General features: G+C 45.1%; 1 protein-coding gene across 1 annotated transcript; it reads left to right on the forward strand.

The window, feature by feature from the left end:
* The first annotated feature begins 221 nt into the window (after positions 1 to 221).
* spred2a (sprouty related EVH1 domain containing 2a) lies at positions 222 to 17398 on the forward strand. Its single transcript, XM_047043957.1, has 6 exons — positions 222 to 641; positions 7781 to 7958; positions 8261 to 8429; positions 8653 to 8717; positions 13886 to 14041; positions 14156 to 17398. Exons 1-6 carry the CDS (start codon positions 616 to 618, stop codon positions 14831 to 14833), a joined length of 1272 nt encoding a protein of 423 aa, XP_046899913.1. The 5' UTR covers positions 222 to 615; the 3' UTR covers positions 14834 to 17398.
* The last annotated feature ends 958 nt before the right edge of the window (positions 17399 to 18356 follow it).

Genomic DNA, 18356 nt, shown 5'->3' on the forward strand with positions numbered 1-18356 from the left:
CCAGGTGGACCTACTTTAAATCCGAAACACCATGTCGACTAAATTGTAGTGCAGAGTACAACTAATGCAAGGACCATGTGAAAATGTAGTCACCTTAGATTTTCACTTGCTAAAAAGACATTGTCCAGATCACCCCTGGCCCATTGCTTGACTTGGACATCCCTGAAAATCCTCCACAGTCTGCAGTCCTTTGGGTCTGACGTCATCGCTTCCGCAACCCCCCCACTCCCCTCCACCTCCAGTGTCGGTGGCGTTGCTTCTGCCTACAGAATCCAACATGGAGTAACCAGAGATGGGGCTCGTACGGGGCCATCCTCACCGACATCAACGCACGATTATCAATTACCGCATTTCAGCACTGGACGCGGCGGGATTAAATCGGTGGAGCTATTCTAGGGGGATTTATGCGCTCCTGGATACCCGCGAATAATTTAGGCGAAGTACTGTGAAACGAAAGGGGGGGGGGGGGGGGGAACAAAAACAATCAACAAAAAACGGTAGGAAAACTCGATTGCCACAGCGTGTGAGAAAAGGTGTGCAGGACGAGGGAAAGTAAAAATGAAGACAACACACTATGTACCCGCTGTGGGATATTATTGTAGGTGAAACGAAAAAATGACAGAAGAAACACATCCAGACGAGTAAGTAGCCTACATAGATGCGGATAAATTGTCTTTAATCTTATTTATGCATGAGGTAACGTAAGTTTCCATGTGCTGGTGCTGCTTTTTTCAATCTCACTCGATTGGCATGGGGATAAGAAGTTCAACTTCCATGTTTTCCCCAAGTTGAAAATGCTTTGTTACAATGTAGCCCAATGTCTAGTGGACAGAGGCGCGGGGTGGCTGGGCCCCCTCGCACTCCCCACTGAACGACTAGGCTACTCTTGAGGTAGAGGGAGGGACGAGGGGGAGGGGTTGAATCGGAAACATTTTGTAAAGGGATTTGCGCTGAATAGTTTCTAAAATGTACCATATATCCTAGCGGGATTTAATGTGCTATTGTGATGGTCATGTTCCCAACAACTTTATATGGCGTGTGCTAAAAGATTTATTAGCACAAGCACGTAAAAGTAGACACAGTTTGCATTGTGACGTTGAGGGTTAGAAAGACTTTCTTTGTGGAGGACTGATATGCAATATCCGCCATTTCTTTTCGTGAATCGCTCTAATTTGCATACTGTCCTTCATTCATAAAAATACCAATGGCAGAGCCCGATGGGGGTGCGCGTGTCACTGGTTGAGTGACTAGGATCCGTAACCAAATCTTTCGAGGATATACATGAGTTTCAGTTTGACAGATTATCCTACCAGAATTTGTAGTGTAGTTTACCTGTCAAATGACTGCAGTCATCAAATGAAACACAGTTCCTACAATACATGTTTATACAGACACATACCTAAAGCCGTAAATTACTTATGGCATAAACACACCAAAGTAATAATATTAGCCATAGAAGTATTGACATAAACTCTTAAAAAAGAGTTTTGAGAGACACAAAAAATTATTGTGCCAAACCCCTTAAAATCAGTGATTGTAAATCACACTCCTAGAAATCTTAAAGTGAGAATCATATGCGATATGCATATTGTAGATTTGTAACACTAGTGCACAGATTGTGCAACAGGTTTGCCATTGATCATAACTTGATATCCCTTTTCCAATTCTATATCTTAGCAGAGAGATTTGACAATAGCCCATGAACTGAAGGATCAGGCTATCTTACTTTGATTTATTGTTCTGTTACACACCCCTGCAGGTAAACACATGACTCATATGATCATGTATAGGGAGATATAATAGTTTGGGCTTGTGAAATGTTTACTCAGAAAGTGGCTGGGGATTCCAACACATAACCGTTCACGGGAATTGAATAAGATGGAAAGGTGGGCACGTTGAATTGGAAAAATAACTCTTCTTACATGTGTGCACAAAAGGATATGTGGGATGCCTCAAGACCTCAAATTATATCACAAGTTTGAGTACCCTGCAGCAACATGGTAGAGTTACACAACAGAAGCCTTTGTGAATTCCACATACACACAGTCTAAAACTAAGACTGTTGCTATTCATCAGAGTGCAAATAAATTCAGCATTTAGTTTGCCCAAGCTAATCCTATTTTACAAAAGCAACCTGGTTTTAACCTAAGTTTTCTGACCCCTGGAATGTAAACCTTGGTTCTGAGTCCTGTCCCTGGCCTGGACAAACCCAGTGCTGTTTTGGTATAAAAAAGCAATGCTTGATTCACTTTTAACATACATTGGTCTTTGGAATTTTGGAACAGGTTTTTTGAAGGAGAGTTTTCCTCACCAGATACCCAAGAAACTACATTAAAACACACAAAGAAGAATAATGGAGTGGTTCCATCAATAGCAAGAGCAACCTCCTGGCACAGTCTGGACATAAAGAGAACCTGGGCTTCAAAACCATGGTAGAACTAAAGTTTGCATACAAAAGTCTCCTCTTGCAATGTTCCCCATTGGCACAGAAATGCATTCCATCTATGCCCCCCCCCCCTCCCAGGGCAGAAGGTGGGGCTGTGGAATGGGTAGTTGTATTGATCAGAGTAATGATGCCCCAGAACCAGCCAACCCTGAGCTGTCAATAGTTCCACAGAGGGGAAAAAATGGAAAATGACATTGAAAAAGGTCAACGTTACTGTCCTTGGCTTCCCAGCCTTGTTGCCCAGGATTGATTACGTATCAGCCCTCCTTTTTTTCAACCCGCCAGGGCTCAGCTGTTCTCAAAATCTTGCAAAGAGGAGGTGGTTGTATATTGTCGCTAAATAGGTAGCAGTTTGTCATGTTCTTAACTGCTACTTATGGTCCCAGCATCTGGAAAGACCATTGTTTTTCCCAGCTTCATGATCTGATAATTAGATTATCTTCCACACGTTTGTGAATCAAATGCCATTACAGTGTGCTATATTTAGCTTTTTGGCATCATACCTTTACAAAAACGACTGCCACTACTCAACTTTAAACCAGTACATTTAAAGCAGTTGTGACTACTAAATGACTCCAACCTCCTTGTCACTATACCTTTACATGTTTTTTGGTCCTTTGCCTGCATATCAATACCAACATCCATCTCCTACCATACATATTTATCTTGCAAAAGGGCTACCTTTTGAAGGTAAGTCACAGGGTAGAGTTGTCGTTGTATCTGATGCCCAAATGGCAACAGGACATGGCTAATGGAAGATGGATTTTCGTTACCCCAGCTCAATAGTGGCATCACACAGGTTCTGCATTCTGCCTCTCTATCGACTTTGCCACAGACCTGCTCACGTTTCAGATATCTGTCGACAAGGGACCGCATGCAAAACAGCCCACAAGGTCACCGAGTGCTTTTCCCCCACTTGTTTTGGTTGACTTGGTTAAGAGCACAGTTACTCACTTTGTGACAAGGGAGGAAACTCATTCAAATGTTTGGCAGAGGAGAAGCGAAACGCCATCTGCTCTAGCTCCCTGCTGAGATGGGGGAACTGAAATCCTACCATTTTGTACGGGGATGATGATGTCATGAGCACGTGTGGACTTTGCATGTGTTGTGCCGTTACTGTCAGTACAGACCACCTGAGGCTGCAGTGTGCTGGTCTTGGGTCTCAGGGGTAATGCTCAGCAGGGGACTTCCGGTTAGCGGGACCTCCTTGGTATTAGGTCAGCAGCACTGCAGTTACAGTAAGAGTGCCTCCATTTGTTTAATAGGTTTTCAATGGTTTGATGAGGATTAGTGATATTGAATCGCAAGAATGTTTTTGCACTCTCCTTCTTCACACCTACCAGAGGGAAATTGTTTCTGCCCAACAGTTTCTGAAAGACACCACCACCACAAACATCCTTCATCACACTAGCTCTATCATATCTTTAAGTGGGAGAGATTTGTGTTTGTACAAACTTTTGATAAAGCAAAAGTCCAGATAAAGTTTTTATTAGTATTCTGAGGGTGTGCTTTGGGGAATACAAAGGCAAAGTAACATTAGGGAACTCAACATATTCTGTATTTGCTTCCTACACAAACCACTTGGTGTAAGCCACTTGAGGCAATGCATTTAGATCTTTATCGGAATTACACTTTAGAGTATAAAGGTTACATTTTGGAGGCTCCTTTCCTTTAATACCAGCACCTCATAATGAATACAGCAGTCAAAGTTAACAAACAGCACTTTAGCAAGTCTTAATTGATATGCAATATATGAGATTTAATAAGTCACGGACGTACAGATTTTTCCTCACAAATGTGACGTCTTTAAATCCCAGCTATAAAATTTATATTTTGGAAAGTCGGTTTTGGCGGTCCAACAGGGATTCCTCCTCATTCTTTAGTAGTGTTGGCTGATGAGTGTCTGGTGTATATTAATAAAATGCATTACTGCACTCCATCTGAAATGTAACCACCAGGCATGTGGTCTGTAGCCACAGATTACATGCTTCTCATTTTCTATCCAATTTCAGCTGCCAGCCACACTGTGACATCTTTATTCTGAATTTAGTGTACCTTCCACATGAAGGTTCCCAGAGATATAAACAAGTGCATATATTCTTGCCTGCCATTTGGCTGGAGGCTTGCTACATCAATGTTAGATATTGAAATCATTTAGATAACAGGCCATGCATAAGCAATTTAAACATTATCATGGTGTTGAAATCATATTCCTTTCCTGTCTATTAAACTTATGAGTGTGGGTGACCCATTGCTCATTGACAGAGTATGCATTAGATGAATGACCAGTTTTGATAACCTGTGCAAGAGGGGGAAAAAGAGCTTTGGGGAAATTGATGAGCTGTCCTCAATAGGAGCTGCCAGTAAGGGGGCAAGAGTGAAAGAAAAGAAAAAAGAACTATTGATCACCTCTGCTCCTCTATTCTGAGCGAGGGATGACATCATCCCAGGCATTTCACACCTACCTGCGGGGTTGGGTTTGTACATTGTAAACCTTTGACCTTTATGAGCCTGACAAAGTTAGGACACCTAGCACACACACCCGATAAGAAAGAGCTGAGTAATATCCAACCCACATATTCTGACCTGTGTAAGCCCATCGTGAAAGCCTTGAATGTGCACCACACTCTCTCTGGTTATACAATACACACACCTTGCTGATAGACGGTTCCAGTTGGCTTGAATGGCATCTGGGCCGCGCGAGGCTCCCCGTGACTGAGAATAAGATGGAGGTTTTTCTGATTTCGCTAGCTTAGCTCAGCTCTCGGTCTCTGCGTCTGGCGGTAGTGATGGGGCTCAGGCCACGTTCTCCCCCCTTCTGAGGGATGGGGATGGGAGTGTGTGCTGTGTGCCACTGCAGGCTGCCGGCAAATGCGGAATGGCTGCCGGCCGATGACTCATGCTTCACACACACACACACACATACATACACTCATACACTCTCTCCCTCTCTCCCTCTCTTCCTCTCTCCCTCTCTCTATCTCTCTCTCTCTCTCTCTCTCTCTCTCTTTCAGACACACACACAAGCACCATCTGTTTGTCAAGGAGACTGAATCATACGGTTCGTGGGGAAGCACTTTGAGCAAACAGCCTGGAATCAGGCAGCGCTGCTTCAACCATGATCAGGATGATTGGGGTGTCGCGTCAACGCGTGCACAACGACGGTCTGTCGATGGAGACCATGAGGAATTTGTGACCGTGGCAAAGGGATGTAGGAGAGATGTCTGATTATAAAAGGCAAGCCTTTGCGTTACCTTTTTTTTTTTTTTTTTTTTGCTGCCTCTTCTTCAGTTTTTTTTTTCTTCACCATGTCTTCCTGTGTCAACACTGCAATGTCCTCCTTGCTCTCTCACTGTCTGTGTGGATGTTGCTGGAGGGGCTACTCCTCGTGACTGGCTTGGTTAGGATAAGGTTTTGTTTTGGCTGTGGCTGTGGATGAACAAGACGACCGAGGCAATGCCGCCTTTTACAGGCAACGGTTTAGGCGCCTATAAAGCTGTGTTCTCAGGGTCTTTCAATGTGTAATCATAGGTGAGTGCGTGCACTGGCACTCGGTCAGTATTATGAATCATCCATGTGTTGGTGTGTGTTCCGTAGATTCCATTGAAAATGGATCAATCATCCTGCTTGCAAAGGCAAGCGTTCAACATGTTTTTCCTTTACCAGTATTCGGTTTGCCTTGGCATGTAGTGTGCACGGGGTAGGGATTTTAGAACTGGTAGCCACATACATGCATTGTGTGTGTGTGTCAGTCATAGAGATGTGGGAGAGGGGTGACCTCTGCAGAGGGAGAGGAATTACTCTCCTATTTAGTAGGTCCTATCATGGCTGCCACATTCCAGGGGTGTCAACAAAACCCAAGCTTATCTTTCTCTGGGGTGGGTGGGTCGTGGAGTCATCCTTCATATGATTTTAAATGCTGCCTGTCGGGTTTTTCACAATAAATCGCCCCACTTACTGACACGTAGTACTAATGTGATATGTAATACTGCTGATTTGTACCTGTCTTTGCAGTTTGCAGGGTCTGTTTCTGGCTTTTTCCTGTTGTTCCCTCTTATGGCCTGGTTGCTTGTCTGTCAGATAGCGTGTGTATGTCTGTGTGTGATTGTGTGTGTGGGAGTGTTGTTGGAGGTGCACCATCCCTAATATACTTTTTTTTTTTCAAAGCCAGATGGCCAGTTTACCATGTTAAAAAGCCAAGGACACCCTAGATTTTTCAATCTGTCATTGGTTGGAAACATTTTGATAAAATGGTTAACCTGGTATAGTGAATTACCCACCACTAAATACTCTTGTGCATTAGGGTGCAGTATTGTTGGTGTTTATTTTAACGACTATACAAATCAAATGTTGGGTTATGATGGCATATCATTTCTTTGTGGAAGGTCCCTTTTGAAGGAATATTTGAAAAGACTAGAAATCTTTTTTTTCTATTTAACATTTACAGTTATTCATTTAGCAGACGCTTTTATCCGAAGCAACTTTCAAGAGAGAGCTTTACAAAAGTGCATAAGTCACTGATCATAACACAGAGATATCCCCAAACATTGCGGGTAGCCAAACATGAAGCATACATTGTGAAAAAAACAAGTGCCAAACATCTTGTGAGATGCTGCATCTGGAAGAGCTGACGTTTTGTACCTCACTGCCAAACTTCTCAGTGCTTTCGTATCAAACACTATCCTAGAAAACTCCAACACGGCCTATGATGTAGGTTAGTTCATTTTATGGACTGTTTTAATTAGTGCTAGTTTGTGTCCATTGGAAGATGGCAGAAGGTGAGGGGGTGATGCAGGGAATGTTCACAGTCCATTTTCATAGCACAGATGTACAGTTGACTCATAACCCAAATCTTTGTTCTTTTCTTTTTTTGGGGTTCACAAAGTTCTTCCATCTTGCAGCCTTATGCTAAAAAGTAAATTCCATTTGCATCCACCATTTTGTTTTTAGTACTTTGTACTTTGTTTACAATGCATAGCAGGTTCATTGTTGTGGCCACCCTTTATGTTACATGGGATGAATGATGGGAACGTTTCTTACTGTAGTGTCTGTGCTTTCCATAACAAGTATTAACATCAACAAGCATTTATCACTAGATTCACTCGTGAAAAAGCAACATTATCTGTCATTCCAAGTTGTATCATGCTGATTCAAATTGTGTCTACCTTCAGTACCTCTAGGCAATAACCTAGACGGGAGAAGTCAAGACTTTGCTCTTACATGAGATGTTTCATTCTATGCTAACAAACGTATAGCGCCCGTACCCCCGTCATTTGTTCACCAAACAAGCTTAGTGACTGACTTTGCCACTGTTCTATCTATCTCTCGTTGCAGTGACAGCTACATTGTGCGAGTTAAAGCGGTGGTCATGACCCGGGACGACTCGAGTGGCGGCTGGCTGGCCCAGGACGGCGGTTGCCTCAGCAGGGTGGGCGTCTGCAAGGTGCTGTCGTCGGAGCTGCTTGGCCGGAGCAGCTTCCTCATCTATGGCGAGCGCCTTAAAGACAAACAGGTGAGGCCTGCAGACTGCGTTGACGAACAGACGGATCGCTTCCCAGCTGAATGAGAGAGCCCAAATTTGTTTGCGGCCGTGAGAACGGAATAATTTGTTGAATGTACAGACTTTGACAATGAATTTAGGTCAGATGTCCCCCTTCCGTTGACTCCTATAGCTTTTCCTCTTCTCTTTTGTCTGATAGTCATTTTCCTGTGATGTGTGTCATCTCCTGTGTCTTCTCTCCTTGGGCTTTGAAGTTAGTTTATCTGAGGGGGCTGCGCTTAACCTCCATGTCCTCTGCATCCATTTCCTCCCAGGTGATTCTGGAATGCTTCCTGAAAAAGGATTTGCTCTACACCAAGGCCACACCCACGTTCCACCACTGGAAGGTGGACAACAAGAAGTGCGGCCTTACGTTCCAGAGCCCGGCCGATGCCCGGGCCTTTGACCGTGGTGTAAGGAAGGCAATGGAGGACCTGACGGAAGGTAAGGGTGTGGGGTGATAAGACATTTTAGGTCAAGGGTTGCTCTCCAACAATGTCAATATGACTATCTGTTGTCCTCTGGTCCATTGCTAGTTGGAAACAAGTATTTAAAATGTTACCATTTTACCTCAAGATACCTTTTTATAATGGCCATGGTAGTGAAAGAGCCAAACTGAAACGGTGAGACAGATGTTGTTGTATATGCAATTTCTTTGGTTCCCCAGGATCCACCACCTCTTCTTCAACAATTCAGAATGAGGCGGAATTGGGCGACGACGATGTGTTCACTGTGAGTCTCTTCCATTTTTTCCTAATTTCTCATTTTCGGTCAGAGCTGTAGATGGTCTTTTATTGTGTCTGGGAGAATCCGCAGTTTGTTTTAGGGGTCTGGGATGATTTACCTATAGAGATGCATTAACCATTTATGGTCGTTGCTGTCTTTCTGCATCAGGTGACATGTTGGAGCTCATGTTTTTTGCCCACCTTTGCCCTGTCCAGGTTCAGCATTGTTTTTCTTTTATTCTTTCACTGATAGTCTTGTGTTCTCCTATTTGAAGTGCGTGTGAATGCATCCTCAAAAGTGAAGTCGGTAGTGGTTATTTTAGTTTTGAGGCCCTTGCCTGTTTGGGAATGAAACAGCTCTTTGTTTTTGAGCAGAGATGGCTGATATAATAGTAACAGGCGGCGGTGGGGGCGACTGGGGTATGAGAAGGGAAGGGGGGGGGGGGGTGTATCCTGTAGTGTTTTGACCAGACTCTTCTCTCTCCACTGCTTGGCATTTGGTTTTGTCGCCGTCACAGGAGATGAGGAGCAGCAGGCGGGGGTCGCAAGGTCTCTTCCTGCACCCCCCCCCCCCCTCCCATCTCTGGCTCCCCAACACCACCCCCTGTAAAACTATCATTAGCAGCTGCTTCCTAGCAAACTGCCTCTGTGATTTAACACCGGGGGGAAAGGGGAGGGGGGGGTGAAAGAAAGAGAGAGAAGGGAAAGCCTTGTGTTGTCTCTCATTCTATCCCAGTTCAGTCTGGAAGTGCTGTCTGTGGGGTTTGGCCATGGTTTGAGCAGAGAGGGTTTGGTGTGTGAGTGTGTGTATGTCTGATGCTTCTTTCAGCTGTGTTTTGACTCCTACCATGGTGGATTTCTGCAGATGGTAGTTCTTGTTAGCCAGCGATTGGATATAGACAGAGCATGTTTTAATGTAATCTGTTTCAGAGCTACAGCTGTAGTTAGGCAGTAATGCCACAAATTGTTCAGCTGATGGACTCCACAAAGTGTGCAAGCTAGAGGAAAGAAATGGCCTAGTGTTTTGTTTCTTGCTACGTTTGCTTTTGGATAATAATTGACACTACAGCTAAAATGGCCACCAATTACCTCACCTGAGAGAGGATCATTTCATTACTACACTTTGGAGCCTTTGGGACGTCATTTTGTCACACTCACACACACGGCACCACACAGATATTCGAAGGTGCTAATTTAAGTGGGTCAATTAAAAACTCAGTGGTATCCAAATCTAAAGCTGCGGTTACACATGTGCTTACCTTTAAGCCAGTCCTAACCATCTACTGGTTTGGTACTTCTATAGACTTAAGTTTCTGCCCAGTGAAATTGTCCCTCCCCTTCCTACCCACCAATATGTTTACCAAAGGCAGTCACCAACTTCAACCAATCATTTGCCCATACTTTCCTTCTGCAACGGTTTCACTGCCTTCCCTTTGACAAGGTAAGCACAGACGATTCGCTTTCCATCGGCAAACCAGATACATCTGTCCGGCACAGTGAACAAGGGGGTTACATTCCTCTACATTCTCCATTTCTGCAACTGTGCCGAGTATTGCTGTTACATCACACTTTTGAATAGGCCTAATTTCCCAGGGAGGAGAGGAGAGACGTACATGAGTCATAGTGGTGCATCCGCAGTGTGGAGCCTGAGCCTGGCAGCCTCCGAACCACTGCTACATGACCCACTGTACTCACTCAGCCCACACAAGCGCTAGCTAGCGAACATGCTAACACTTAACTTTGAAGTGCCTTGGCCCGGGAAGAGCAAAGCACTGTAGATCCTGCGGTATTGCAGAAGACTCGGCATGTGATGAGAATTTGTAACCAGCCTCGACGCTACCAGGAACCACAATGCTGGAAGAACTTACTTCAGTTCTCATCTTGTCGTTGCTAATTGTTTTTTTGCGTGGGGTTCAGATGTTTTGTTATAATCAGAACCATCGTGATGTGATGGCGAGATGCCTTGAGTGAAGTAATTCTGAGACAGATTGAGCCTAGTGGATGATGGATGTGTTGTAAATGTCTGGTTGGAAGCCATTGCTCAACTATGTTGCAGAAAAGACTGAAAATCTAAACAGAGGGAAAACTATAATACCTTATTGTCTCAAGTACCCCATGACTTAAAGCTGCAGCAGGTAATATTATCTAGAATAAATTCAAATATGAGAATCAGCCCCCGCAACTCTTACTGAACTTCCACACTTTCCTTCAGCTCGAGTGTGATTGACAGTGGTTTCATAACATAAACCAAGGAATAAAAGCTGCCTCACAGAAGGTGATAAGCTGGAACAGGATTGCTGGGATGTAATTGGCTGGATAGTAGCCGTCCGCTCTGAAAATGAGAAATGGACATTCCACTGACACTGAGCTGTCTGTGTTGCTAAACAACTCTTAAGAGGGCCTAGTTTGCTTACACAACATGTTGATAGGGGACACTTTTTTTTTTTTTTACCTTTTTTACCTTTAAAGATACCAGAGTGAGTGTGGCGTTTCAATACAACTCTAATAAAATATCATACATTTCCCTTCTACGGACTGTGAAGGCCTTCCACTGTAACTCATGTGTTACCTACATCCTAAATCTGATGGGAAGCCCAGGTCTCGCACTCGTTTCCCTTTTAGGTTCTTTTTTTTTACCCTCCCTACCCCTCTGATGGCGATGGCTTCAAAGAGAGAGAGAGAAAAAAAGGCCTAGCGTGTCGTTTCCACAGGATGTCCAGGCCGGGGGAAGAGGGCCGTCAGTAATCTGTCACTGCCTGCCTGTTTACATAGCTGGCCCTACTTAGAAAAAGGCAGGTCTGCTCAGGGGAACGTGGCTAATTCCCCTCTGTTGCTGATCTCTCACTCGCTCGCTCCCTCTCTCTTTTATTTTGGAGCCGAGCTGCATTCCCTTATGGGCCTCTGAGGCAGCCTGGAACGGGGGTGGGGGGTCACTTGTAGGAGATAGGATCCATCTTTGGGAAGAGGGAAAAAATGCCAGAGGGACACATCCCAAGCCCAGAGGAGGAAGACCGAGGACAAATGGACAAGTGACCTTTACCCTCATCCACCCACCCCAAGGAGCTAGAACAATATTAGTCAAGAGTAAATAAGGCACTCCCTGGGATGATGCAATACTTCCTCTTCTTTGGAAGGTCCTCGGTGACTTGGGGAAATTTGGACCGATTCTTGGAATGACTCCTTACGATTTTGACTATGGGGTGTAGAATGGGACAAGGGAAGGAGTGGGGGTTTTGATAAGAGAGACGCTTTAAAAACCTCCCCCCTCGCACCTTCAAGGAGGTGCCTGGTCCTACCTTTTGCGTATTGGGGTCAGTGTGAATGGGCTGGTGAGCGGACTGTGTGTCCATCGTATGTGTGGATGGGGCCAGGAGGTAGTTTTAGAATCGGCAGCTGCTGCGAGTTCCATTCCTGTGTCTGGTCTGGTCTGGAGGCTAAATTGATAATTAGCTCAGCCACAAATATACCCCCACCCCCAAACTACCCAGCCACAGCAATCATACTCAGAACAGGATCACACTCATGCACAAATATATCCCTTATGCATGCATTTAAGGACACACATACACACACACACACCACCCTAGCCTTTTGGCTATTTCCTGTGTTGGAGGGCAAAGTGAATAGTTCTGGGGCTCTGTGTCTGTGTGTGCATGCTGTGTGTATGTGTGTGTGTGTGCTGGGGCAATGGTGGCGTTACTCTGTAATTATCTCAATGGCACCCCCCCCTCCCCTCCGCCCGCTCCCCACCAGATGCAGCCCCCGCTGCCTTTATCTCCAGCCTTAATTCCCTTCCATTCACTTCCCAAGCCCAGCGATGATGAAAATCTCCAAACACTGCTGAGGTATGCCTTTGAAATCCGAGGCGCGTTACACATCTTCCCCAATCAACACGCCTGGTGGACTTCCGTGGCTTTTGTGATGAACATGGGCAATTTAGCCTATTTGCATTCCTTTCGCCTCGTGCTATTAGGAGTTCTCTGGAGCATTGCATTTTCCCTCTGCCCATCCCCCCCCCCCCCACTCCCCCCGTTCTCAAAGCCTGCTGTGGAGTAAATATCTGAACGGGTCTGTGTTTGTAATCATCTCCATCAGACAGGGGCCCCAGCTAGCCTCAGAAGCACTTTTTTTCCCCCTTTCTTCTCCATCCTTAACCAAGCTCTTGGCAGTGTGCAACGGAGAGACGCCGTTTTTATTTTAGGCCTCTATAACTTAAGGCCGTCCAATCCGCTGGCGTCCAACTCTCTTATGGCCCATCTTATGAGAACGCGACGTGGAGGCATCGAGGGGCTGCCTTCTACCACTGGTGTGTAACGCAGCCCATGGGCAGCGCACTCTTTGGAAAGTGCAGTGTTGTGGTGAGGCAGAGTTAGCTCTACAAAGTCACCCCCCACCCCCCTCCCCAACACGCACACACTCGCAAACACACATGAAAGCGGTGCCCCGCGTCGGCACCGCTGGTGACGCAATCGACCGCACTTCTGGTCTCGTTCGCCGCTCGAAGGCTGAAAGTCGTAAGCTTAGCTGGAATTCATTTAACCTACCCTCAATAAAGGAAACTTCAGAAAGTTTTTTTTTTACCACTCTTTTGTCCTTGAAGGCATTCTATTATTTTTAGTTTTTGCTTGAGCGTTGGTTAATTGCATACAGGAGTAGGGGTATTTGAATCGTTGCCATACCATGCCATACCTTAGTCACGGCCCATTGAGTGCGTTCCGTAAGCAGGTTGGTCTTTGTATTACAAAGCCCAATGGAAGGTAGGATCTCATCCCCATTGGGGTGAAGAGATCTCACAATCTTCCATGTTCCTGGAAAAAGCATTGCTCACCTCAATGCATCTTTTTACATAGTCTTGTCTGCCTGTATTCAACGGCGACCGGTAATAACATTGTTATCACATCAAAACGGTCAGTAGAGTTTCAGGGCCCAATTTATGTTCAGACTACCATAGTGTCAGTAGTTGATTAACTCTACCAGTGTGCTTTTGGTATCTTGAAAACACTTTAGTCCGGTGAGTGTGTACCTAAATTTTATGGAACGAATCGTGACCAGCAAGAGCTGAATAAGGGAAATTCAAGTTGCTCGTTTTCTAGCAGAGATTGGTTTCCCCAATGCAGTCTTCAATGAAAGCGGTGACACAGTTTTGAAGTGGGTCCTCTGTTTTGTCTCCTCCAGAATGCCACTGACAGCTCCTCCAACTCGTCCCAGAAGAAGGAGCCTCCCATGCAGACCCTGGCACCGCCCAGCTTCTGTGAGCCCCGTAGGCACCAATGCATCCTGGGACATTTCTACGACCAGCACAGACCACAGGACCACTACTTTCTAGATCAGGCAAGTGCCTTGAAGGAAATAAACAGACAATATTCTGGGGACGACCGATCCCAGTGTCACTGTTTAGGGCGCGTGTTGAAATACTCATGTTTTGATTTGATCCGACCTCCACAGCCCATGTTCACTCGTCACGTCAGCTTCCAAGAGGAGGAGGAGATCGTCCGCATCAACCCCCGCGAGCGCACCTGGCTGACGGGCTACGAGGACTACCGGCACGCCACCGCCACACGCGACAAGCTCATCCAGCCAGAGGACGCCTACGTGCACTTTGCGAAAAGCGAGGCGCCCAAACACGACTACACCTACCCCTACCCCCTGGGCTGCGACCCGCAGCACGTCCGCGACGCCAAGTCTGGCTGCGTGGACCGCACCGGCAACCCGAGGGCGGTGGTAACGGCCCAGCCCCGCGCCCTGCAGCCCAAGGGGAAGCGGCGGAAGGAGGACGGCGAGCGCTCGCGCTGCGTCTACTGCCGGGACATGTTCAACCACGAGGAGAACGGGCGCGGGCGCTGCCAGGAGGCGCCCGATCCCATCCAGACATGCATCCACAGGGTCAGCTTCATGTGGTGTGCAGACAGCCTCCTCTACCACTGTATGTCGGACCCGGAGGGCGACTACTCGGACCCGTGCTCGTGCGACACCAGCGACGAGCGCTTCTGCCTCCGCTGGTTGGCGCTGGTGGGGCTGTCGCTGCTGGCCCCATGCATGTGCTGCTACGGCCCCCTGCGCGCCTGCTACCGCTGCGGGGTGGCGTGCCACTGCTGCGGTGGCAAGCACAAAGCTGTCGGTTGAGGCCCGGCCTCGCTCCAGTTGGTGATCGGGATAGGGCAGAGGGAGCAAAGACTCAAGGGAGGCACCGGAAGAGGGGGGCCCTCCATGCTTTTGTTTTTCCGTATTTTTTGTTGTTGTTGTTGTTTCGTCTTCTCGCCAAATTCCAGATGGGAAAACAATTGGCTCATCAAGTTATTTTCTAAATGGACGTTTTCCTTTCGGTGGAAAGAAAGAAGAAGGAAAAAAAAGGTTCCCATTGTTATTTTTAGTTTGTTTTTGTTTTGTGTCCTTGTGCTATAGGGGTACCCTACGGCTTCCACGTCTTGCATTACAAAGACTAAAACAATGAATATTCATTTATATATAAATATATATAAACAGGTACTTTATATTTTTACACTCATGTGTTTTAGAAGGCTTGAATATTTCTTTTTCTCAGTGTTGCGTGAGGTCAGAGTAAGCGTTTTTTGACGGACGCTCTGCTTTCCCTCACCATGGCTTACCAATCGAAGATCAAGCTGGTTCCTTCATGTTAATAGAGGCACTTAAATCAACTGTGATCATGCCCCTCTCCCTATCCCCCCCCCCCCCCGCCACCTGTCAGCCAATGAAACAAAAGAAAGGAAAACTTTAACTGACCTCAGACCAGAGTTTTTTAATCAGGGTTCAATGACCCTGACCAAAAATATTTTATAAATTCTCTTAATCGCAGATAAATGGGAAGGCGAGGTTCAATGTATACAAAGCTGCTTGATAAATCAATCAGAACAAAGAACACAAAAACAACATGAAGTGATACTTGAGGATTGGATAAGGAAATACTGCTTCAGACACTTCATCTTTAGGGTAGTAGAGTGAGTGTGTTAGTGTGTGTGTGTGTGTGTGTGTGCATTGCACATGTGTGAGAATCAGTGTCACATGCATACACTTGCATGTGCAAGTATATGTGTTACTTCCTGTCTGTGAAAAAAGAATGAAAAGAGGATGGGCAACAATGTATCTCAAAATACTATTGTTGTGACTTTTACGAAAGCCAAAACTTCAAAATGAGGTACAGCAATTATGTATAGAATATAGCTATTCAGTGACTTAAGGAGAGAGAAAAAAAAAATTCAATCAACCTTTGTTTTTTACAATGTAGGAAAAGAAGCAAGGTGACTTTTTCAAATTTGGTTAATGTAATGTTTTACATGTTTAATATTCTTTGAAATAGTTTTATTTATCTCCTTGCTAAATTGAGACACCAGCCTAAGGGACGGAGGAATTATTGTGAGTCAAGTGTCCCGTTGTAAACACAGCCAGGAGGAAACTAAGAGATTTTGTCGCATTTGAGATGGATGTCGTCCACTCTACAGTGTCAATGGTGCTTTTGCATTTATTTAATTTTGTTTGTCTTTCAAAGGATACTCGACCACGCTAACTATCAGGGAATTGCTATTAAACTTCAGTCAACTTAAGCTTGAGAGAAACCAACACTGGTTGCTCAGCTCCCTCCCCCCATTCCTTAAAGAACAAAAGTGTCGATAAAGAGTGCCCCAAAGTGCCAGCCCCATTCAGGCTTAGAATTTAAGTTTTGGACACAAGGGATCCAGTGAAAGTGTCCCAGGGCCAGTACTTGGAGGCTCTCTGTTTGCACTGAAAAAAAGTGGTTCATCCATGTCTACAGTTTTATTACCTTCAACCCCATCATGTTTTCTTTGTCTCATTATTACATTACAACTTGTTGCAGGAGGAGCCTGATGTTTGTCCAATGAAGTCATCAGTCAGGAAGACGGTGGCACAAATGTATGCTTGAATCGACATAATGCTTCTTCTAAGACATGTATGCATGTGCGTGTGTAAGTTCCTGTGCGATTGGAAAGTGTGCATGTATGTTTAGCGAAAACAAAAACCAGCCTCAAATTGATACCACCCTGTAACCTTACCCTTAATGGGAGGAACCTTTAAGGTATATCTTTCTCTGTAAAAAGCACAACACTAATCAGAAGAAAAAAAAACGTATGAATAATGCGCAAATTGCTGTGAAGTGCCCGATCTTGATTTGCATTCAGTGTGGTAGACAGACATCTCTGTACTGTATATTGCAGCCATAGGTAAACTGATCATAACCATCCACCTACCAAGCTATGTCTGCAATTGTATGGGTTGTGTGACTAAAGTTGCGGGGTCTGTATTAAAAGCTGTTGTTGTGTCCATGTCTTTGTCTTTCCGTCCCCACCCCCACCACCTTCTCTCCCCCATCTCTCTACTGTATGTTCCTGTTTGTCAAGCTTCGCAATACTGTTGCCATTCATTGTAGAGAAGATCCAAGTTTTATTTTTCTATCTGTGGTAAGAAAAGTTAACCAAAAGCAGTTTGTCTGTTTGGTGCAGTGTCTAGCTCCTGCACACATTTAACTATTAAAGGAAAGTGCCTGAAGCATCCTCTTCATTTATGTCCTCATGTATACTTCAAAATAATAATTACCATGTAAAAAAAACTGTTGAATGGATTGGTTTCTCAGTTTTTCTTGTTTGTTTGTTTTTTTACAATATGCATTTTTACCTCTGTAAAAAAGCAAAAAATATATATCAAGTGTATTATGTACATTTTAAGTTCTATTTTTTTATTGTTCCTAAAATGACGAACGCGACTCTTGCTTTTAAAAACAAAAAATTAGAAAAGAGACATTGAGATCTGTACAAATCCCAATACATCATATGGAAACTAACCAAAGCATGGCTTGGATAATGCGTACTTTCCACTGTACTGTGTATGTGCAATTGTGAGTTTTTATACCCATGTCCTCATTTTCGCTGACAAGGGTTTAAGATAAACCACACAGGAGCTTCTCAAACATATAGGTTTGTGGCTTTCATAAAGAACTTTTGGTCTTGGCTGTAGGCATGACTCCCAATGTAGTAAGCTAGTTTCCCAGCCCTCCTTTTTGTGAGAGAGGAGGGGGGAGAGGGGGGGGGGCGGTTTGGGTGCTGATCGACCTTGTGCTGCTCGCTCCCCGCTTCATCCTTCTGTAAAAGGGTAATCCATACATGGGGCAGGGCATGGCCTACAGGGTTGTGTGTGTGTTCTCTGTACACCCGTGTGTGTGAGAGTGAGAGAGAGAGACAGAGAGAGAGAAGCCAGATCCTGTCTTTGCTCCAGAGACTTTTTTCCCCCTTATCTGTCAAGACTGAAATATGTGTTGGGAGCTAGAAGGGGTTCATGGGGCCGTAATAGTGCAAGCAGCCCGAAAATCTATGGAAGACACAAGGTTATTTTGCTGGTTATGAGTCTGGATATGCATATTGAAGAGAGGAAAAAAATAATGCCCCTTAAGGGCCTGGGCGTCTGTGGAAATGAGGAACTGCAAATAGTATCAAACTACAAAACATGTGCAAACATTTAAGGCATACTTTCGTCTAATGAGGTCACTTATTTCTTTCCCCTTCTTTGAATAGGGGTTTGAAGAAAGGGAAACCAACACTAATACTGTTGCTTCCCACAGACAAGTAGACCTACTCTATGGCAAGTGTTGATTTGGTTGAGTGTTCAAGGAAAGCAGTCA

This window comes from Hypomesus transpacificus, chromosome 21 (genome assembly GCF_021917145.1).
Source record: "Hypomesus transpacificus isolate Combined female chromosome 21, fHypTra1, whole genome shotgun sequence".
Taxonomy (NCBI): Eukaryota; Metazoa; Chordata; class Actinopteri; order Osmeriformes; family Osmeridae; genus Hypomesus; species Hypomesus transpacificus.